Source organism: Oreochromis aureus, linkage group 6 (assembly GCF_013358895.1).
Source record: "Oreochromis aureus strain Israel breed Guangdong linkage group 6, ZZ_aureus, whole genome shotgun sequence".
In the NCBI taxonomy this organism is placed as follows: Eukaryota; Metazoa; Chordata; class Actinopteri; order Cichliformes; family Cichlidae; genus Oreochromis; species Oreochromis aureus.
Genome location: NC_052947.1, coordinates 37,257,664 through 37,280,826, shown reverse-complemented (window position 1 = coordinate 37,280,826; position 23,163 = coordinate 37,257,664). Strand labels below are relative to the sequence as shown.

At 39.6% G+C, this 23,163-nt stretch overlaps 3 protein-coding genes across 7 annotated transcripts; all 3 read right to left on the bottom strand.

Annotated features, from left to right (window-relative positions):
• Positions 1-418: 418 nt before the first annotated feature.
• On the bottom strand, positions 419-3,161 carry LOC116333188 (perforin-1-like). Its single transcript, XM_039613221.1, has 3 exons — positions 3,132-3,161; positions 2,370-2,908; positions 419-1,769 (listed from the first exon to the last, which is right to left on the bottom strand). The coding sequence occupies exons 2-3, from the start codon at positions 2,906-2,908 to the stop codon at positions 599-601; spliced, it is 1,710 nt and encodes a 569-aa protein (XP_039469155.1). The 5' UTR covers positions 3,132-3,161; the 3' UTR covers positions 419-598.
• A 250-nt stretch (positions 3,162-3,411) lies between these two features.
• LOC120440514 (perforin-1-like) lies at positions 3,412-9,071 on the bottom strand. 2 transcript variants are annotated; one of them, XM_039613168.1, is made up of 3 exons: positions 9,043-9,071; positions 5,543-6,078; positions 3,412-4,804 (listed from the first exon to the last, which is right to left on the bottom strand). In XM_039613168.1, the coding sequence occupies exons 2-3, from the start codon at positions 6,076-6,078 to the stop codon at positions 3,634-3,636; spliced, it is 1,707 nt and encodes a 568-aa protein (XP_039469102.1). In that variant the 5' UTR covers positions 9,043-9,071; the 3' UTR covers positions 3,412-3,633. The 2 variants fall into 2 exon arrangements, with proteins under 2 accessions (XP_039469102.1, XP_039469103.1); XM_039613169.1 differs by lacking the exon at positions 9,043-9,071 and adding an exon at positions 6,287-6,649.
• Positions 9,072-12,577: 3,506 nt separating this feature from the next.
• On the bottom strand, positions 12,578-21,764 carry LOC116333140 (perforin-1-like). 4 transcript variants are annotated; one of them, XM_039612946.1, is made up of 5 exons: positions 21,038-21,764; positions 20,751-20,877; positions 17,315-17,428; positions 15,861-16,396; positions 12,578-14,890 (listed from the first exon to the last, which is right to left on the bottom strand). In XM_039612946.1, the coding sequence occupies exons 4-5, from the start codon at positions 16,394-16,396 to the stop codon at positions 13,723-13,725; spliced, it is 1,704 nt and encodes a 567-aa protein (XP_039468880.1). In that variant the 5' UTR covers positions 17,315-17,428; positions 20,751-20,877; positions 21,038-21,764; the 3' UTR covers positions 12,578-13,722. The 4 variants fall into 4 exon arrangements, with proteins under 4 accessions (XP_039468880.1, XP_039468879.1, XP_039468881.1 ...); XM_039612945.1 differs by having other exon boundaries at positions 20,751-21,764; XM_039612947.1 differs by lacking the exons at positions 20,751-20,877; positions 21,038-21,764 and having other exon boundaries at positions 17,315-17,506.
• Positions 21,765-23,163: the final 1,399 nt, after the last annotated feature.

Below are 23,163 nucleotides of genomic sequence, written 5' to 3'. Positions count from 1 at the left end.
TAACTACTCTGAAACCCACAAAGGCGTGTGCTAGTTTTACTTCCTTCACACCTAAAACAAACTGGGCCACTGTTCTTTGTCACGAATTCCTAATGCATTACACCCACTGAACAAATAAATGTAAATATTTTAGCTGCAATAAAAATGTTTGTAGCTCCATTATTTACATTTCTCTCTTTTAATCTTTTGACAACTGCCAGGTTATCTATAGGTTAAGTCTATATCAGGGAATTTTCTTATCCCGAACCAGTGTGGGTTTAATATTAGGCTGTTTAACTGTTTTGTTGTATCATATATGTGACACACTTTAGCACATTCTATGTAAGATTTCACAGGAAAGCCTTCATTGCCATATTACACAAAAGCCACAAATGAAGACAGTGTTTTTGAATACATAAATGAAAGACAAGTGTTTTCTTTGCTGATGCTTTATTGCTAGATTCTGGAACAAAGAATAAAGAAGCATGAAAAGTGTAATTCTTCTCACAAGTGTGTTTGTTTCTCAAACTCAGAATGTCATGTAGCACAAGCAAACAGATATCCAGTACATAATCATCTCTCACTGACTCATTTTCTAACAATGACATTTGGTTTTAAATCACTCATTGGCTGGCTTCTCATACTTATTCCCAATCTCTCCAAGAAGAACCCCATTTCTGGTGTGGAAAACCTCAGCCAAAGACGGACTCATGGGCGAGGGGATATACTCCTGACACTGGTTCCCACTAAGACTTGGTGCACACTCTACAATGTAGGAAAAGAAGAAGGTCCCATGATTCAGCATGCAGCTGTCGCTCACCTTCCCTGCTCGCAGATCAAATGAACACTCGCCTAACAGATCACTGTTCCAGTAAGTGTCCTCATCATACACAGCAAATGTAAGTTTGTCTTTCATGTTGATGGTGATGGTTCCAAACTCAAATGTTTCTCTCCATTTAGGATTGTCATTATTACTTATAATATCAGTGCGCTTTTTCTGATCACCATATGTCACCTCCACTGAACCATCTGTCTTAGTCCACCTGTCACCGTACAGACCCTCTGCATAAAGTTTGAACACCTTTAAGGTTGCAAAACCTTTCCCAGCAGGACAGCAGTTTGACTTCACATTCTGGTTACTGTTGCAGACACAAGCACAAGGATCTCTTACGTTTGATCGGTGCCCAATCTTACAGGTTTCTGAACATTTCTTCAGCACTGCATTTTTCTTAATGTACTGCTCCACTTCTCGCTTCAGTCCCGCCCATGCAGGATGATTTAATGGCAGTATGGTGTGTAGGGGCTTTAAGTTGTATTGGACCACATCAGGAATAGTTTTAAGAGAAATGAGCCAGTTTTTATAGACCGAGGGGTCAGATTGGCCTACAAAGAGGATATCACCTCCATCAATATCTCCACCAATGGCTTCTGTGTGTCGCTCATTAAATGAACTGCTGAAACTTTGATTAGACCCTAACTTCTTTTTCTTTCTCTGACAGTGTTCATACTCTGCTTTAATACGGGCAGAATTTGCAAAAGTAGCTGAAGCTTCAACTGACAAACAGTCACTAACATCAGTATCTGTTAGTCCATTCATTGTAGCCATGCAGGTCCTGACAGCAGTGGTTGCTTTAATTTCACCTCCAAGAGACACTTGTGTGATGTAATGTGTTCCATAAGTGTCAATCAGATTGTGATATAAGGGCGCAGTTTTAGAGGAATAAGGGGGAATGGAGTCCACAGCCGACTTGAATTCCTGACTCAATGGAGGACTTGTTGCCAGTCTGTAGCTGTGGAACAGAAAAGCATATAACTGCGTTAATGTCTGAACCATTTTATTTGAATCACTTTAGATTTTCTTTCTATTAATTCAAAACAGAATCACAATACTAAGGAAATGGCAGCAAACTGTTGAGAAACAGGTGTGTCAAACATATGACCCACAGGTGAATCTGACCCAGTGTTTTGCACCAGGAAGCATTTTTTTTAAATCATTATGAAAAGATTGCATCTTTACTCAATCTTAACTAGAGGTACATCATCAGTTTTACATCGTCTTACTGACAAATACATTAACCACAGCCAGCAATATTGAGGAACAATAATTAAGCTACAGACAGAAACAGGAAAAACTCAAACTTAATGATCTGCTTTGTAAAAGGATGATACAATGAATATGAAAGTTTTCAGTGTATAATTTCTTTACATTTAAAGATGTTTTTAATATTTTTTATGTGATAGTTTTCTGCTCCACCCCACATAAAGTGATATTGTGTTATATATGGCACATAATGATAAATAGATAGACACTTTTGTTATACAATAAATAAAACAAAAATTCTCACTAAATTAAAAAAAAAAAAAAGAAAAATATCCCCTGACACACTCACCCATAGTAATGACAGTTGATAGAATGGTGTAAGAAGGTGTAGTGGTCTTGTTTTGACTTTTTCATTGCGAAAGTAGAATCTCTTGAGTGAGAACCTCCAAAGCCAACCCCAACCGTTACTGAAGGATCTACCGGGATGTCAAGGCCAATTTTCCAGTTGTTGGATACAGATGATGTCGAGTCATTGACAAGAGTTTCAACAGAATCATAGACCACACTGGAGACCTTCAAACTGCACTTGGGCAGGGTTCTCCAGTCCACCACAGCAACAGGGACCTTCTGCTTCTCTCCATTCATGTAACGGTTACGGTACATCTTACAGGTACCATTTCCAGTCTTCCATGTTTCAGTGTCGATCACATAGGCACCTTTTCTCTCCATCGTCACAATGTCAAAGCCTTCGCCACCCAAGTTGTAACCAGGGACAAAGTGAGCCTTTTCACACTCCTGTGGTGTACCAATGAAGCTCACACTGGATGGAAGGCACAAGGGACTCCATGCCCAACACAGGAGCATCATGACGTGCCACAGCTTTGCCATCTGAATGGAACAATGAGAAGAGATTTTTTTTTTTTTTTAAGTTTGAATATTTCATGTTTTTTTCTAATACAAAAAAGTAGTTTTCACACATGAACTGCAGCCCTGACCTTTTCTAGGCATTTGACAATTAAGATGCACGTGAGACCAGAAATGAACCAGAAACATACAACAAATGCTCAAGTCAAGGAATTTCTTTAAACAAGAAATAATTCTGTCATCTTACCCTGATGGTTGACAGCCAGCTCAGATCAGTAGCTTCTGTCATCTGAAGTATGCTAAAGTACTGATGTAGAAGTGAAGACTTCATTGTGCTCTTTTCACAGATTGTATTTTTAACTGCTCTAACACCCACAGCAACAATGTTCACAGGTTTTATTTCCCCTCACACCTCAAGCACATGGGGCAACTGTAGCTTGTGTTAACCTCTTGATGCATTACAGAAACCTAATAAACAGTAACACATTATTTGTTGAATAATTAAATGAAACACACGTTGTCTTTGCTGATGCTTTATTGCTAGATTTTTGAACAAATATGGAAACGAAGCATAAGAAGTGCATTACAATTTTGAGTTCTCACAAGCATGTTTGAGTTCAAAAAATATTTTTGCACATAAAAGTCAAAGATAGAATGCTATGAAGTACAAGCACATAGATATTCAGCATATGGTCAAATCCTTATTCTCTTATTGACTCATCTCTCATCAGTGAAATGTGGCTTTAAACTCACACATTTACTGACTTCTCATACTTATTCCCCATCTTTCCAAGAAGAACCCCATTTCTGGTGTGGAAAACCTCAGCCAAAGACGCACTCATGGGCGAGGGGATATACTCCTGACACTGGTTCCCACTAAGACTTGGTGCACACTCTACAATGTAGGAAAAGAAGAAGGTCCCATGATTCAGCATGCAGCTGTCGCTCACCTTCCCTGCTCGCAGATCAAATGAACACTCGCCTAACAGATCACTGTTCCAGTAAGTGTCCTCATCATACACAGCAAATGTAAGTTTGTCTTTCATGTTGATGGTGATGGTTCCAAATTCAAATGTTTCTCTCCATTTAGGGTTGTCATCATTACTTATAATATCAGTGCGCTTTCTCTGATCACCATACGTCACCTCCACTGAACCATCTGTTTGACTCCAGTCATCACCGTACAGACCCTTTGCATAAAGTTTGAACACCTTTAAGGTTGCAAAACCTTTCCCAGCAGGACAGCAGTTTGACTTCACATTCTGGTTACTGTTGCAGACACAAGCACAAGGATCTCTTACGTTTGATCGGTGCCCAATCTTACAGGTTTCTGAACATTTCTTCAGCACTGCATTTTTCTTAATGTACTGCTCCACTTCTCGCTTCAGTCCCGCCCTGGCAGGATGATTTAATGGCAGTATGGTGTGTAGGGGCTTTAAGTTGTATTGGACCACATCAGGGATAGTTTTAAGAGAAATGAGCCAGTTTTTATAGACCGAGGGGTCAGATTGGCCTACAAAGAGGATATCACCTCCATCAATATCTCCACCAATGGCTTCTGTGTGTCGCTCATTAAATGAACTGCTGAAACTTTGATTAGACCCCAACTTCTTTTTCTTTCTCTGACAGTGTTCATACTCTGCTTTAATACGGGCAGAATTTGCAAAAGTAGCTGAAGCTTCAACTGACAAACAGTCACTAACATCAGTATCTGTTAGTCCATTCATTGTAGCCATGCAGGTCCTGACAGCAGTGGTTGCTTTAATTTCACCTCCAAGAGACACTTGTGTGATGTAATGTGTTCCATAAGTGTCAATCAGATTGTGATATAAGGGCGCAGTTTTAGAGGAATAAGGGGGAATGGAGTCCACAGCCGACTTGAATTCCTGACTCAATGGAGGACTTGTTGCCAGTCTGTAGCTGTGGAACAGAAAAGCATATAAATAAGTTTAACTTAACTGTTTGTACAATTCCACTTGATTTACAATATTTTTTATGTTTGTTTGTTTTTTTTTCTTTAATTCAAATTGATTCCAACAATCAGCAACAGAGGGATGTCAAACATTTCGTTATGGGGCTTGATCTGGCCAACCAAAAATCTGGTCTGCTGGATGGCTTTTCAAAATGGAAAACTGCTAAGAATAAGCTTTAGACTTTTCACATTGTTTTGCACCAGGAAGCACTGTTTTGCAAGTGATGAAAATAATACTTTCAACTGAAAAGGAAACTCATCATCAGTTTTAAATCCTGCTGATAAACACATTATTCATGATTTTCTATACCAAAGAATAACAGTTAAGCCATAGAACGAAAAACTAAAACATTATTAGCTGGTTTTTAATGTGGTGAAATTAAAAAGGTTCTCAGAATTTATCTTCATAAGGCTTTCCGCATAGTATGACATATAAAAACATAACTTATAAAATGATTTGATTATTCCACAACACTCTAGAGCTTTATGTATGTATGGGGGAAAAGGTGTTTGACACCACTGCCTATGAATTTTTACAATAAATGTAATAAATACTTGAATATTGCACAAACCACTTGATTTTAAATCACTCTGGATGATGTTACCAAAAAAGAAATACCCCAAAAACAATTTTACAATTCTCATTAAAATGAACAACTAAAACAAATATCCACTGACATACTCACCCATAGTAATGACAGTTGATAGAATGGTGTAAGAAGGTGTAGTGGTCTTGTTTTGACTTTTTCATAGCAAAGGTAGAATCTCTTGAGTGAGAACCTCCAAAGCCAACCCCAACCGTTACTGAAGGATCTACCGGGATGTCAAGGCCAATTTTCCAGTTGTTGGATACAGATGATGTCGAGTCATTGACAAGAGTTTCAACAGAATCATAGACCACACTGGAGACCTTCAAACTGCACTTGGGCAGGGTTCTCCAGTCCACCACAGCAACAGGGACCTTCTGCTTCTCTCCATTCATGTAACTGTTACGGTACATCCTACAGTTACCATTTCCAGTCTTCCATGTTTCAGTGTCGATCACATAGGCACCTTTTCTCTCCATCGTCACAATGTCAAAGCCTTCGCCACCCAAGTTGTAACCAGGGACAAAGTGAGCCTTTTCACACTCCTGTGGTGTACCAATGAAGCTCACACTGGATGGAAGGCACAAGGGACTCCATGCCCAACACAGGAGCAGGACGTGCCACAGCTTTGCCATCTGTATGGAATCATTTAACAAGGAAAAGTGATGAATGGCATGCACAAGAAACAAGTTCACTAGTACAAACTTAAATACTGTAAATATCCAATATACCTCACCCAAAGTCCTTAGCATTTCTGATTGCATTTTATATTGCTTATGTGAAGTATGTGCAGGTAACACTTTGGTGATTTTATAGCTAGCGAGTTGTCAACATATATCCCACCTCCTCCTCATTCTATCCAGGCAGCTTCCTCCGCAAAACCAAGCAGAATTTTTAAAACATGTCTACTGTGAAGTTCTAATGTACATGAATCTTCACAAGTGAAGCAACAGTTCTTCTTGAATACAGTGCACAAATGTATTTTTTTAAGTAAAGATGATAAAGCCCAATTTGATCTCAGTGATCAAGAATTTGGCAACAGTGGGAAAGAATAACTCCCTTTTAAAATTAAGGCTACGTCCACACTAATGCGTTTTCTGTTGAAAACGCATCGTTTTCTCTCCGTTTTGGCTCCGTTTTGCTCAAGGAAAACGCAGCGTTTCGGAAACGCTCTCAAGAACGCACAGATTTGAAAATGGTGCTTTCGTGTCGCAGTGTGGACAGCGAAAACTGAGACTAACTTTTTGAAAACGATGACAAATTTTAGTCATGTGATGCAGTCAAGTGACCAATTAAACTGAGATAACGGAGGGCATTATACAGCAGTTGTTTTGTTTGCTCTCAATTCTGACAGCCCTATTAAAGATTAATATCAGCTTGTACATGCTCCAGATAACTTTGTGCTTTTGTGTTACTCGCAGCAATTGTTAGTCCATTTAAAAAACTCGGTGCTTTTCCTCGACATTTTGCCAGGACGTTTCAAAGAGCCGGAAAGTAAATAAACGGCAGACAGAAATGAGGCAGGTCGCCTTGAGGCGACTGTTGTTGTGATTTGGCGCCATATAAATAAAACTGAATTGAATTGAATTGAATTGTTCACGCATGAGCAGTACTGGAACGTAAGCGTTTTCAGCCGTTTCAATGTGGACGCGCAACTCTGTGAAAACGACTGAAAACGATAGTGTGGACGCGGAGCGTTTTCAGACGAAAACCGTGGATGTAGCCTAAGAAACCTCCAGCAGAACCAGGCTCAGGGAGGGGCAGCCATCTGCCACGACTGGGTGGGGTGAGGGGAGGAAGACAAGACAAAAGACTCACTGTGGAAGAGAGCCAGAGATTGATAACTAATGATTAAATGCAGAGTGTTATATAAACACACAGTGAGTGAAAAAAGGTGAGTGAAGAAGAAACACTCAATGGATCATTGGAAGCCCCTAGCAACCTAGGCCTATTACAGTGTAACTAAGGGAGCATTCAAGGTCACCTGAACCAGCCCTCACTATAAGGTTTATAAAAAGGGTAAGAATTAGGCCTAATCATAATGTAATGAAGGTGTCTGTCTTCCAAATCCAAACTGGGACCTGATTCCACAGAAGAGCAGCCGGAAAGCTGAGCAAAGTGTCCTATTGTCATGGTCCTGAGTCGATGACCCAGTGTTTTGTGTTTTCTGGGTTAAGTTATACTTTTTGGTTTTCTGTTTGTATTGTAATTATAGTTTCTGGTTTATAGGTTTTCTGTTCTGTTTCTGTACCTTCCCTGTCAGATTTGGTTACTTTTGTCTCTGTCCTTCATGTTTCCTCTCTTCCCAGGTCTGTTGTGTTTCCACGTCTCAGTGTCTAGTCTGCGTCTCTATGATGGTCATGCTTCCCATTTGTATTCTGATAGTCCCAGTCCCGTGTGTAGTGTGTTACTTTTGCTTTAACCTTGTCTCATTATGTGTATTAGTCCCAGCTGTATTTCCCTCCTATTTCTCACTCCCTCGTTACTGCCTGTGTATTTAAGCCCTGTGTTTTCCTTTGTTTGTTGCTGGTCCGTCTGCATGTCATCCTCCCTGTCATCGCTGCCTGTCACCCCCTGTGTTCTATCCGAGTCTTGACTGCTGTTGTTCCCTGCCCGTTTCGTGTTGTTAGTTTTCCCAGTTTAGTGTTTTCTTAGATGTTGTCCCTCTGCCTCTGTTTGTTTCTCACCAACTGTAAATAATCGCAGTAAAGTCACTTCCTGCACTTGGATCCTTCTCTCACCACTCCACACGCCTGCCGCCGCAGCCATAACATCTATTGCTTTGATATGGTACTGTAAGGTCTTTATGATTAGATCGGGTCAGGTTATTCAACATCTTGTACGTGAAGAAAGGAATTTTTAATTTGATTCTGGTTTTAACAAGAAGTCAAAGAAGAGAAGCCAGTATGGGCGAAATATGCTCTCCCTTGTTAGTCCCTGTCACTACTCTTGTGAGTTGCTCAAACAACATATAATGGTGTAAATTCTTTGAGCAAAATAATTTTTTCTCTAATGGCTAAAACTTTATTTGTGAAGAAATTCATGACATCGACACAGCTCTGACTCTAGGTCAATCTGGCTAAAGCGCTGAAGAGAAACCTCAGGTTGTTCTTATTTTCTTTACACAGTGATGAATAGTAAGGTTTCTGTTGGCAACTCTGGATATTCACAATTTGCTGGGGTTTAATAAATTTGGCCACATTTCTAGAAATGAGAGTTGCTCTGTCCAAATGGAATGGATTCTGTTGCTCATAACAAAACCAGGTTTTGTTATAAAGCCCATGTCATTTTTGGACAACACTCAGGCAGCCAGCAATTTAAGTAGAATATTTGGCTAAACATGTTACTCTACTTTTAAACAACTAAGAACATATAATATTTCACGATTACAAAATAAACTGTAAGCAGTTGAATTTTGAAAAAACTCTTGTTTTGCATAGTTTTGTTACATTAACCATCTTATCTAGTTTCCACTGGTCATGCAGTGATTTCATGCACCTCCACTGGAGCATGACCAAAATTTTCAGAGCCACTACACTAAAGTATTAAACAAAGGACAAAAAGAAAATCGTATGGAACAAAGGACTTGGTGGTCTTACCTTGACAGCTGACAGAAAGCTTTGCTCAGTACCTTCTATTGTAGTAAAGATGAAATAATGGAGTTTCAGTTGTACCATGCTCTTTTATACCTGACGATTTTAACACCCACAATGATGTGTTTTACTTCGTTCAAACCGGTTTCACAAGTGGGGAAACTGTTGGGTTTTTTTTAACTTGTCAATATATTACAATCAGTGAATAAAAATATACATACAGTCATGTGATAAAGAAAATATTCTCAGGCTTGTACAAAATCATGTGGAAAAAATATGTACACCCCTTGTAAAACGACTTTGAGCAGCGAATTCTTGGTCTAATTGTGTGGGGGCTTTGATTCTTTTTTGTTAACTATCTAGCCATCGTTTAACAGATTTAATATATGTTTTATTCCATATAGAAGCAATAAAACATTTTCAAAGCCATTCAGAATTACATTACTGCATGCATGTGACTGCATATTTATATCATTATTAGCTAGGGTTAGGTATGAAATCTGCAACAACAGTATGGCACATTTAAAACTCAAGTTCTTTAACAGTAATTAGCAGAAAAGCATTTAGCCAAAATATATAGACAGGAAATAGAGACATGATATCCTGTTACAAAGATAGAATATCAGACTTTCCAATATCTGATCTAAGTTTCATCTTTTAAAAATAATTATTAATCTGAGCCTCACGTAAGTGTAAAGCTCAACCAAGGTTTCCTGTCTAAAAGTGTCGGCAGATCCTCCCACCGTCACCATTGCAGTTTGCCGAGTACTTTGCAGTTCTTTAAAGTAGGTCAGTGCCCCCAGCGGTGACGTCCACTCGCTATTAAATTAGATTTCCGTCATATTTTTAACCCATAGATGCACACGTGGGGTCAAAAATGACCCCGCGGGTTGTTTTTCTTCAAAATCTTTAAAATGCAAAGTTGTAATATACTCATATTCCAGGTATTCCTCATAAAACATGTTTGTAACATGAGGCCATTTGCATTTTTATTTATTTTTTCATTAATTTAAAAAAAAATGCAGTTTTTGTATCACTACCCTACTCTTCCACAAGTGGGGTCAAAAATGACCCCAAGCAGTTCCTATGGAATCTTCTATGAAACTTTCATTCTTAGCGACTCTGACTGACCCACTTACACTTCTGATGGATCAAGAATTAATTTTTACACAATAACATACATGATTTATAGTCAGTGCTGCACATAAGTGGTCCGCAGGTGTGCATTCGCTGTCAAAAGAAAAGTATTCCCGGAAATTCAGAGAATACACGCTTCTTTTGTGGTGGAGGAACACCAAAGTAATTGCTTATGGAGCTTGCTTCTTCGACATCTTTAAGAGTTCTGAACAAATGTCTGTCCTCCTCCAGAACATCTAATGTACACAAATGAGCGTTCCAACTTCTTATCTGGTATGCGTCTTTTATTTTGACAGCAAATGCGCACCTGCGGACCATTTATGTGCAGCCCTGTTTATAGTTGCCTGTGCATTTCAAACATTGTCCTTTCTGATGTTTTTTTTTTAATATTTAAAGTAGCATGGCTGCTATGAGGCCAGCTAGGATCCATGTGGACCTTGGCCTACAAATGATCCAGGACGGATGGGATGAAGAGCCCATCAGAGGCACTGACTCAGAATCTGACATCTCAGATATAGAGGACCCAGACTATTGTCCCCCCCACTGAACAAGGCCAGTCAGACACAGAGGAGTCCTCTGATGAGTCCTCTGAAGAGGAAATGGATATTGAGTCTAACAGAATGAGCCCCTCTTACTGCTCTAGCCACAATACTCTGACTTAGTCGGCCATGGCTTGAACCTGGGTTTAGTCCTGTCTCCCCAATAGATGAATGGAAGATGTTCATGTCTGATAATATAATAGAAGAGGTTCTGACATGCACAAACATGGAGGCATGAAGAGTAGCCATAGACGGGGGAAAAGAGTGGAAAAGTGTAATCAAACATAAGCTCCTGGCCTTCATTTGATTGACCATTCTTGCAGGAAGTGAGAAGAACTGGGATGTACCAGTTGGTGTGTTTTTGGGAGTCCTCTGCATAACCCATTGTACAAGGCCACTATGTCAATTCAAAGATTTAAAGATATTCACCGTTTCTTGCACTTTGATGACAAGAGGACCAGAGCCTACCGACTGAAAACAAACCACATGGCAGCTTTCCGCTACATATGGGGCCTGTTCCTGGTCAACTGCAGGCAGAAATTCATCCTCAGTGATTGTGTTACAGTGGATGAACAACTTGTGCCTTTCAGAGGGAAGACCCAGCTTCTGCAGTATATGCCGAGCAAGCATACAAAAGTAATACAAGGATACAAAAACTGCAATTTCTTAAAATTAATGAAAAAATAAATAAAAATGCAAAGGGCCTCATGTCACAAACATGTTTTATGAGCAATACCTCAAATATGAAAATATTACAACTCTTCGTTTTAAAGATTTTGAAGAATAACAACCGAGTTTATAGCAAAATGCATTGTTTCTATTTGGGGTCAGTTTTGACCCCACTCGTGGAAGAGTGTAGGTACTGGTAGGTTGTGCATCCAAGGGTTAAACTGTTATTTAAATAGTCTTCTGTACTTTGCTTGTAGGACTGGGCTAAATGAGCAACCTAACCGCATTACAATGGGATGGTTATGTATTGAACACTTTTTTCTTCTTCTTTTTTTTTTATCTGTGACATAATACGTGTATTTAAACGTAGCCTAAACTAGTTTAGGCTTTACTAGCACTAAAATCTAGACTGAGGTAATTGATGATGTTACTTATATATATATTTTTATTCTGAATTTCTGTTGATGTCACACTAAGTTGACCTTTTGACTACTAACGATTCGATGTGCAGTGAAAATCTGATATTGTGAGGCCCTCTGTATCAAATAGGTTTACCCTACACAGATAACAGTCTGGTGCAACTGAGTTGGTGGGAAGGACTCATATTGTTAAAGCTGAGCAACAAAGGCCACAGAAGCCCTTTCTGTGCCAGGCTGACCTGGCTGAATAGACAGCTCTGTAGGATCATGTTCTGTATGCATCTAACTTTTTAACACAAAATATACTTAAATGTATAAGTTACATTTAGCACTGAATGTTCTGACTGTATTCTGTGACCATGTAGATAAATTGTGTTTCTAAATGATTTTATGATTGTTATTTACCTTCGTAAAAAGCCATGCAGACTGCTGTTGTACTCTGTATTATTGTTTGGCCCCTTTACAAAGGCTAATTAAAAGCTCACAAACACAACTGGTTCACATGTGAATGAATTTACTTCATATTTCCAAAATAAGTTTCAAACATTTGACCCACAGGCCAACTGCTGGCTTTGTAAAGTGGACAGTTTCAGAGAAGGAGGGCAACAATTTTTGCTTCTCAGTGTTTTGCACCTGGACAATTATCTTGCAAGTCATTATAAGAGCACATCATGAGTGAATCTCATCATCAGCTTGACATCCCTCTTACTGACAAACTCATTATCCAAAAAGAAACAAGAAAAACTCAAATATATTCATTTGATTTGAAAAGTATCATTTATTAAATGTAACATTTTTCAGCAATAGTACTTCTTTGCACTTAAAGAAGCTTTTTTTAAAATAGTTTTTTGTTATAGTTCGACTGCTCTATCCCGCGTAAATTCAAACCGGGTTGTATGTGACCCATGAAGTAAAAGTAAAAGTGAACTTTATTGTCATCTCAGCCATGTAAATGTATGCAAAGAGACAAATTATAAATCTCCAGGTTCACACATAGTGCAAATGGCAGGATCTGACATAGAGAGTAAGTACACACAGACAAAGATACAAAATCTAAATACAAACTCAAACTGTATGGTTAGTCTGCAGTAAACTCCAGCACAGAAAGTATGGAATGATGCTTGTACTGATCAGCCATGTCCAGAGTTTATGTACCGTACTCTCCAAGACACAAATGAAGTGGACAGTTGTAACTTATATGAGCTACACAGTTACAAATTTGCAGTACGTAAAAGTGTAATACACAAGAAGCAGCGTAGTCTGAATATAAAATACAGTGTCTGAAACTTGAATAGATATAAACATGACAGATGCAGTTTTCATTCTAACCAGACAGCCCTGCACAGAAGCAGTAGGTGCCACAGCTTTGCCATCTGTATGCAACCATTTAACAATGAGAAGATATGAAATGACACGGATAAAAATAACAAAAGTTAAACATCCTCAACTTTTTACCAACTTTCACACATGCACTGCAGCTCTAAACCTTTCCAGGCATTACTCACTGGAGATGCACGTGTGAACAACTGTGCTACTGAAGGAATGTTTTAAAAATCACAAAGCATTTTGTAATATTACACTGACGGTGAACAGCAGGCTCTGTTAGAGCAGTATAGATCTATTATTCGAACTATGCTATACTAACTGATGTAGAAGTGGAGCCTTGACTCTGCTGTTGTCACAGATTTTGTTTTTAACTACTTTAACACCCACAAAGACGTGCGCTAGTTTTACTTCCTTCACACCTAAAACAAACTGGGCCACTGTTCTTTGTCATGACTTCTTCATGCATTACACCAGCTGAATAGATAAATGTAAATATTTTAGCTGCAATAAAAAGCAAAAACATAAGCAAACATATATCCAGTACATAATCATCTCCCAACTGACTCATTTTCTAACAATGACATTTGGTTTTAAAGTCACTCATTGGCTGACTTCTCATACTTATTCCCCATCTTTCCAAGAAGAACCCCATTTCTGGTGTGGAAAACCTCAGCCAAAGACGGACTCATGGGCGAGGGGATATACTCCTGACACTGGTTTCCACTAAGACTTGGTGCACACTCTACGATGTAGGAAAAGAAGAAGGTCCCATGATTCAGCATGCAGCTGTCGCTCACCTTCCCTGCTCGCAGATCAAATGAACACTCGCCTAACAGATCACTGTTCCAGTAAGTGTCCTCATCATACACAGCAAATGTAAGTTTGTCTTTCATGTTGATGGTGATGGTGGCAAATTCAAATGTTTCTCTCCATTTAGGGTTGTCATCATTTCTTATAATATCAGTGCGCTTTTTCTGATCACCATATGTCACCTCCACTGAACCATCTGTTTGACTCCAGTCATCACCGTACAGACCCTTTGCATAAAGTTTGAACACCTTTAAGGTTGCAAGACCTTTCCCAGCAGGACAGCAGTTTGACTTGATATCCTGGTTACTGTTGCAGACACAAGCACAAGGATCTCTTACGTTTGATCGGTGCCCAATCTTACAGGTTTCTGAACATTTCTTCAGCACTGCATTTTTCTTAATGTACTGCTCCACTTCTCGCTTCAGTCCCTGCCTGGCAGGATGATTTAATGGCAGTATGATGTGTAGGGGCTTTAAGTTGTATTGGACCACATCAGGGATAGTTTTAAGAGAAATGAGCCAGTTTTTATAGACCGAGGGGTCAGATTGGCCTACAAAGAGGATATCACCTCCATCAATATCTCCACCAATGACCTCTGTGCGTCGCTCATTAAATGAACTGCTGAAAGTTTGATTAGACCCCAACTTGTTTTTCTTTCTTTGACAGTGGTCAATTGTGGCATTGATACTGGCAGAATTTGCAAAAGAAGCTGAAGCTTCAACTGACAAACAGTCACTAACATCAGTATCTGTTAGTCCATTCATTGTAGCCATGCAGGTCCTGACAGCAGTGGTTGCTTTAATTTCACCTCCAAGAGACACTTGTGTGATGTAATGTGTTCCATAAGTGTCAATCAGATTGTGATATAAGGGCGCAGTTTTAGAGGAATAAGGGGGAATATCCAAAGCCGACTTAAATTCTTGACTCAAAGGAGGACTTGTTGCCAGTCTGTAGCTGTGGAACAGAAAACATATCACAGAAAAGCAAATCACTTTAGATTTTGTTTCCCTTAAGTCAAATCATAATACTTTATTAATCCCAGAAGAAATGGCAGCAAACTATTAAGAAACAGTGTTGTCAAACATATGACTCACTGGTCAATCTGATCCAGTGGATGGCTTAGCAAAGTATACAGACTGGGAGCAGGAGGGCATCATTTTTAGCTTTTCACAGTATATTGCACCAGGAAGCATCGTCTTAAAAATCATTATGATAAGTTTGCATATTGAGTTCATGTCAACTAGATGTTCATCATCCGTTTTACATCATATTACTGCCAAATACATTAACCATTGCCAGCCGTATTGAGGAACAATAATTAATCCAAAGACAGAAACAGGGAAAACTCAAACAAAACGATGTGCTTCAATAACTGAACATTTTCTATATATAATAGGGCTTTTTTACACTTAAGTTTTTTTCTGTAATGGTTTACAAACTTAAAAACAAAATGGGCCATATGTGTCAGATAACTGAAAATCTGTTTGACGCCACTGCCGTAAATTCAAATGAAATAAAAATTGTCATTATAAAAAAAAAATAAGGCAAATGTCTATGGAGGCGCGTTTCCGTCACCAAAAAAACAAAAAGGATCCATAACTCGAAATTTTGAGTTATTTTCTTGAAATTTAGAATAAAATTAGCTTGAAATTTTGACTTACTTTTCTCAAAATTTTGAGTTATTAACTCCAAATTTCGAGTTAGCACTGCCAATCAGTAATCTACGTGAATGACCGCATTTCCTTGTTACCCGGCAGCTGAAGCCCTCAGCTACAAATGCTGCAGCTAAGCTACCAGTATTACAGCCAGTCATGAATGCACAAATTGCTGATTACTTTCAGCGTGGCTTCACAAATTATGAAATCCTTGTGTTATTAGCTGAATCACATGGCGTTACTATCAGCAAACATACTCACATACTCACCCATAGAATTTACAGTTGATAGAATGGTGTAAGAAGGTGTAGCGGTCTTGTTTTGACTTTTTCATGGCAAAGGAAGAATCTCTTGAGTGAGAACCTCCTAAGCCAACCCCAACCTTTGCTGAAGGATCTACCGGGACGTCAAGGCCAATTGTCCAGTTGTTGGATACAGATGATGTCGAGTCACTGACAAGAGTTTCAACAGAATCATAGACCACACTGGAGACCTTCAAACTGCACTTGGGCAGGGTTCTCCAGTCCACCACAGCAACAGGGACCTTCTGCTTCTCTCCATTCATGTAACGGTTACGGTACATCCTACAGTTACCATTTCCAGTCTTCCATGTTTCAGTGTCGATCACATAGGCACCTTTTCTCTCCATCGTCACAATGTCAAAGCCTTCGCCACCCAAGTTGTAACCAGGGACAAAGTGAGCCTTTTCACACTCCTGTGGTGTACCAATGAAGCTCACACTGGATGGAAGGCACAAGGGACTCCATGCCCAACACAGGAGCAGGACGTGCCACAGCTTTGCCATCTGTATGGAACAATGAGAAGAGATTAAATGATGATTAAACTTTAAATATAAAAAAAATTACCAATATAATAGACTATTTTTCAAATGTTCACTTCACCCCCAAATAATTTGTCATTTCTCAGTGGAGATGTATGTGAAACCAGAAATCACACACTTAAACTTTTGTGTCTATGCAAGATAAATGCGGGTAACAGTTTGATGAAGCTCACGAGTGGTCAACCTATATCCTGCCTCAGTACCTACCTCACTCTACCCTGGCAGCTCTTTAATTTAAGCCAAACAGTGGTAAAGTTGTGTTTACTGTGATTTTCTATTTTACCTGTGCATACTAAAGTGAAGTACCAGTTCTTATTTAGCACAGTAAAGATACAAAAAGAGACAAAGAGAAATGTTAACAAAACAGGTCTAAAGCAGACCACTGAAAAACAATGTAATATAAAAGAAAAAAAGACAAAAATTGTTTGCTTTTCTTAATCTGGTGAGGAGTTGAGTACACTTTGAAAACATTTAGACAGACTTTACTGTCCTAAAAAAATTCCAGAAAACAAATGCTGCTAAGATATCTTTCAAAAATCTATTTTAATTTCTCCACGTTCATTAAATGTGGGCATGCCAACAACAATTTATAGATAAAAGGCTATTAAACTTGTTAACCCTGCATATAATCATTCTTAAAGAAACAAAGGACTTGGTGGTCTTACTTTGACAGTTGACCGCAGGCTTTGGGTAGTACAGTCTGTTGTACAGATGAAGGAGTTTTAATTGTGCCAAACTCTTGGTGCAGATTTTATACTGAACATATATGCGCACCAGTTTTACTTCCTTCACACATATTTAATGTGTGTGGAAACTATTGCTCTTTACACATTATTGAAATAAAACAAAGGTTAAGTACACCCATTGTGAAATCCTCCTTACCAGCAATATCTTGCAGTTATGCAGATATTGCAGCAATCCACAGCGTTTCAGTCCCCTGAGTTCTGAACTGGGCCTTGTTCATGGTCGATTCAGTGATTGCAAAACGCCCGAATGCTGTAGATGCAAAACAAGCACAAATCAACACCCAAACAAATTTGCTAGAACATCCAGTCCTAGGAAGATTGTGACATTTTGTTAATATAAACCTGAATGCTGCAGACCAGCCCAAACTGCCAAATCCTCTGCTTCTATACACGTGGCCAGACATGCTGATAATCAGTTAATCAAGTGCACTGGATTATCAGCACCTGGCAGTTACTTACCTTGCATTCCTATGGAAGTAGTAAGGGTGTTGTTTTTGACCGGTCTGCAGAGCCCCATGACAGCTTTGCTTTTGTCAGCAAAGTTATTTAATAATTTCTTACAAACTATTTTAAGAATTTATTATATAAAATGTATTATATAGAATTAGAAATTTTAGATAATAAAATCTTACTAAGGATAAAAGTTTATTTATTAAATGTGCAACAATAACAAGGCACAATCAAAACGCCACTTCTTCATCTGTACTAGAATCTAGGTCTAGTCAGTTATGGGGCAACAATAATTAGCAGAAAAACTTTTAGCCAAAATATGAGAACTTTGTCACTCATCCAAGTGACTTCTTCAGTCTCAGCTGACTGCAGGTTTCCCCAACCTTATGTATGTCTATAGATGAGAATACCCTTCAAAAGGTGTTTGAATTCACAGAGAAAACTCGTCTAGCAAAGCATGAAAAGTGTAAGACCAGGCAACAAAGGAAATTTGTGTGTCCTCAGAGGATGGAAGAGAGAAGTATGCCACACTGAGGATGGGGACAAGTGGGTGAAAAATTTGTCTGACAGACAGTTCACCCAAGCAGAGAAAAACATCCTTGCAAAAGGATTGAACTTTGCTGTGACACCAAGATAAATCCAGCTAGTGGAACTGATCACAGGCACAGAAACAGCAACAAAATTGCAGACATGGAAGCAGAGCAACTGTGGACGAAAGCATCCAACATCGGCATGGAGGAGAGGAAAGCACTCACATCACTTAGTAATGACAATAACATTATCATCCTTCTGGCAGACAAGAGTAGGTGTACGGTTTTGCCAAACCAGAAAGGCAATCATGAGAAAATGTTATCACTGCTCAGTGACAAAAATACTTATGAGCCCCTGAAACAAGACCCGGGAGGTGGTTACAGGAAGAAGGTGATAGATTGTCTGTAGCAGTTGGAAGAAGACAATACTATGGACCAGACCTCATACCACAGGCTATACCCAGGGGAAGCTACACCAAGTCTGTATGGTTTACCGAAGATACATAAACAGGGTGTACCTTTAAGACCAATTGTCTTCATGATCAACTCGGTCACCTATAACGTCTCAAAGTTTCTGTCTGGGATCTTCAACCTGCTGGTAGGCAGTTCTAAACACCAGAACCAGAACACCTTGGATTTTGTTGAGAAGGGGAGTGATTCCATTATGGAGGCAGATGAAATATTGGTCTTGTATGATGTTACATGTCTGTTCACTTGTGTTCCAGTCACTGAAGCAGTGGAGGTAGTTTGTAAGAGATTACAGGATGACCCAAACCTCAGAAACAGGACCACTTTCAGCACCAACCAAGTGTGTTTGCTCTTGGAACTGTGTCCTAATCCCTCCAATGTCACATACAAGGGTCAGTACTACAGGCAGAAACATGGGTGTGCCATGGGTTCCTCAGTTTCACCCATTGTGGCCAACTTGTACATGGAAGAAGTGGAAAAGAGTTCTTTGTTATCCTACCCTGGAACACCATTAAGTCATTGGTTCAGGTATGTGGATGACACCTGGGTAAAAAATCAAATCTCAGGACGTACTGCAATTCACAGATAACATTAACTCGGTGGACCAACACATCAATTTCACTAGGAAGGATATGAAAAATTACATGTTAGCCTTCTTAAACTCTGAGATTTCCATCAGCAATGGGGGACATTTAGGAGCTGATGTGTACCGTAAACCAACGTATACAGAACAGTATTTAAGGTTTGACTCTCATCATCCACTGGAGCACAAACTGGGTGTCATCAGGACGCTACAACACAGAGCGAACACCCTCCAGTCTATTGTGCAGTCTATTCACACCTATTCCAACATAACTCCACCCCAGTGCACAAAGCAAGTTCCATAAAAACATGGATGAGCATGTTTGGTGTGGAAGAACTTGACTGGCCTACACAGAATCCTCACCTCAATCTGATAGAACAGCTTTGGGATGAAATAGAGTAAGCCAGGTCTTCTTGTCCGACATCAGTCTGACCTAACAAATGCACTTCTTGAACAATGGCCACAAGAGCTGAAGCTGTTATATTTGCAAAGGGTGGGTCAACACCATGTTAAACCCTGTGGATTAAGATTGGAATGTCACTTAGGGTTATTTGTGTATGAAGAAACACAAGTGAATACTACTGGGAACCGCCTAACTGTGCTTAATTTAATTCTCCCCAGACTTCAGGCCAAGGTGGAGGAATAGTGACTGTTTTTCGGAATATATACGACTGTAAGCAGCTTTCTCCCTCATTTTCCTCCAGTGTTGAATTGACCTTATTTGAGCAGGGCCGCTCTAACCCATTGTTATGTGTTGTGATTTACTGTCCACCTAAATACAATAAGGACTTCTTAAATGACTTTTTAAAAAGTCTTAGCTTAATCTCACACAGTGGGTGGCTGGGCCTACACACACATGTGGGCACACAGTGAACCTTGTCTCATCCTATAGCCTGTTTGTTTTAAACTTGATGATTTTAGATGCAGTGTTTTCAGATCATAAGTCTGTGTTATTTGACATTGTTTTGTCGACGGGTTGTGTTAAGAACCACGCTCCTGAATATAACCAGATGTCAGCGCATTTCATGAGTTGTCCCAGCTGATTTCCATCCTCCACACGGACAGTACACTGCTTATGCTGTCTTTTTACTAGACTATATAAAGTTGGTATGCAGGTGGAATTCAGTTGATGGATCTAAGCATTATCAGCTATAATTCATATGAATCTCTGCTACTCTTTCGGTACCTAACTCTGACCATAAAACCACAGCCACTGTGCACCAGTTACACATTGTTCTTTACTTTAAACCCTTCACAGTACAGCAGACTAACCTGTTTATCCTGCACTAAACTAAAACTGCAGGGTATGGTCTGTGATCAGTGGCTGTTGATCAATGAAGAAACTGACTTCACAGCCCATTGTTAGCCAGTGGTGCTAGTTTCAGTCGTTATACTGTTTATAAGGTTGGGGAAACCTGCAGGCAGTTGAGACTGAAGAAGCTCTTGGCACTTAGTGCCTTGGCGTTAGGCACTCTAACGTTTCTCTCACTGAAAACGCTTCTTCCAGATGGACAAATTCAACTTTTGGGGGATTTCCTTACCTGGATGATTGAGCATGCATCAAGACAGAATCAAGACCATTCGCCAGTGGCATAAAAAGGCACATCCCTTTGATTAATTTCAAATGTGCATACCGCTGTGTCTCTGGGAGCGCGCAGGCATTTTCAGCTGGGAAGAGCAAGGCAGCAAGTAACTCACACACATACACACACAGTCGCTGCTCATAAAAACCAACACTCACGTGTTCTTAAAAATATCTGTAATTCCGGTATAACGCTTGTAACGATTATTGCGGTTTGAATTTTTCGCTGGAGATTTTTTTATTTACCTTATTTACCAGACCGAGAGCCCGTCTGTGTGTGCGTGGATTAACTTTTTAATTAGGTCTGCGTCGTTGTCTTTAAACTGTAATGTTAAATATTCTTCTGTTTTAATGTATTTTACCGTAGGACCCCACTGAATGAGCAACCTAACAGCATTAAAATGAACTGATTATCTAACGCCTGAAGTGACGCGCGTATTTACACGTAAACTCTTTCGTGCGCCTTTTAGTAAATACTTTACACCGGTAAGGTCTAAACAGCGCTAAAGTAAACTGACTGTCCGTGAGGAGCACCGTTCCTGAGAATCACGTTACTGACGGACCTCTCCGAGTCTCCAACATAAAACGTCTGCGCATGCACCCTCTCTCGGCAAGCTATGAAACGTCTACCTACTTCTCTGCTACATTAATTAGGAATTGGGACATTTAAAAGACTAGGGCTCAGATATGCAGCTTAATTCTAGATCAGTAGAAAAGAATATACACACAAATGCAGCCTCTTTACATGAGGTAACCCGTGTTCAGTTTCAGCCAGTATAGCGCTTTTGCATGACGGCAGAAAGTAAAGGTAGTCAGCTGGACTATTGAGCCAACTTGCCCCTGACTTTAAAACAAAAAGTGTGTTTTTCTGTTGTGTGTGTGTGTTCACAGCCACACCACACCTCGATTAGTGAGGTTGCCTTGATTGTTACTCCCAGAGATTTATATGATGTTGATTGGACTGAGTCCTATGTATGCTGCTGTACTAAATAAATGTGTAATTTTTGATTCCTGTTGTAGCTTCTTTTTTTTCACAGTTTCCGTAGAAACCATAATACAGGAGGAAATTGTTTTTTTAAAATATGAGTTTATTCATGCTTATTTTTGTCAGTGATCCAAGAGTCATCTGAGAGATGCTAGCATCGAACCAGGAGCCTGTGTGTTCTTGTCAGCTTCTCTAAACGTTTGTCTTCATCTCGCCCAAGTTGCCCATTTATTATTATTCCTAGCTGCCCTTGTTTTTTTTCTTTTCTTTTTAAACCTGTCTTGCTCAGCAGCAAACAGAATAATGGTTCAAATGCTTTGTTGTGCCAAACACATTTGCTTTCCCAAGAGGAGCACAGCAGACTCTCTGTAGGCTCCTCTTGTTAATGTTTTTGTTTCATTCATTTATTTCATTTTATTATTCACAATATTGCTGGAGTGGAGGAATGAAAGAAGAAGAGGACCAGGAAAAAAGAGAGAAAATAATATTGATGTGGGGAAAAGGTCAAAGATGAAGCAAACAGATATGCTAGGACTCCAACTGCTGCATCTGTAACAAAGCACACTCAAACGATACGCAGCACCTAAAGGCCGAAACAAAGAGAGGAGACCGAGGAGAGTCAAGAGAGCTGAAGATCTGAGGCCACACTTTCCGATGACAACCGTGTGTCCATCCCAGCCAACTCCCGCCAGAGGACGGCCACCTCAGCACGAGCTGAGGATGGGGTCCGCCCAACACCCAGCAGAGCCCCAACCACACGACGAAGAGGCCCAAGTCACCCCAGGCCACATCCCCCAAGGAAACAGCTCACCAATCACACCTAAACACTCAGTCATGATACCCCGGAGCCACCAAGTACCCAACAAAGGCCTAAAATACCCATAGGTGACCAGGTACAGTGGCCAAAGTGTGAAGCTGGAGACCGCAGTTCATTTTCTGTTTCACCCACTGTTTAGTTTCATTTTTAATCACTGCTTGGTTAGAATTAGGCTCAAAAACTATTTGGTTAGACTACAGAGAACATCACGATTTGAGTTAGAATATATAAGATGCCCTAACAGTAACACACATTTCAGGGTCTTAAACAGTACACAACCAACCAGCAGTATTCAACCAACACAGGCTGTGTTATTCTCATACCACATAAATCAAGTACTTACACCATTTTCCTTTATTCAAATGCAGCTGATCTCTCTTTAGTTTATCTTTAGCTTATCTCATTTTCAACACTTTGTGGTCTGATGTGATCTGACTCATTTAGCTGAATAAGGAAACCTGGAAGCTTGCATTAGATTTATATCAATTATAGCACACATTTCCCTTATAAATGTGTCTCACCAATAACCACCATTTTAGTTATAACTGTTCTTTATTGCACATTAAGAAT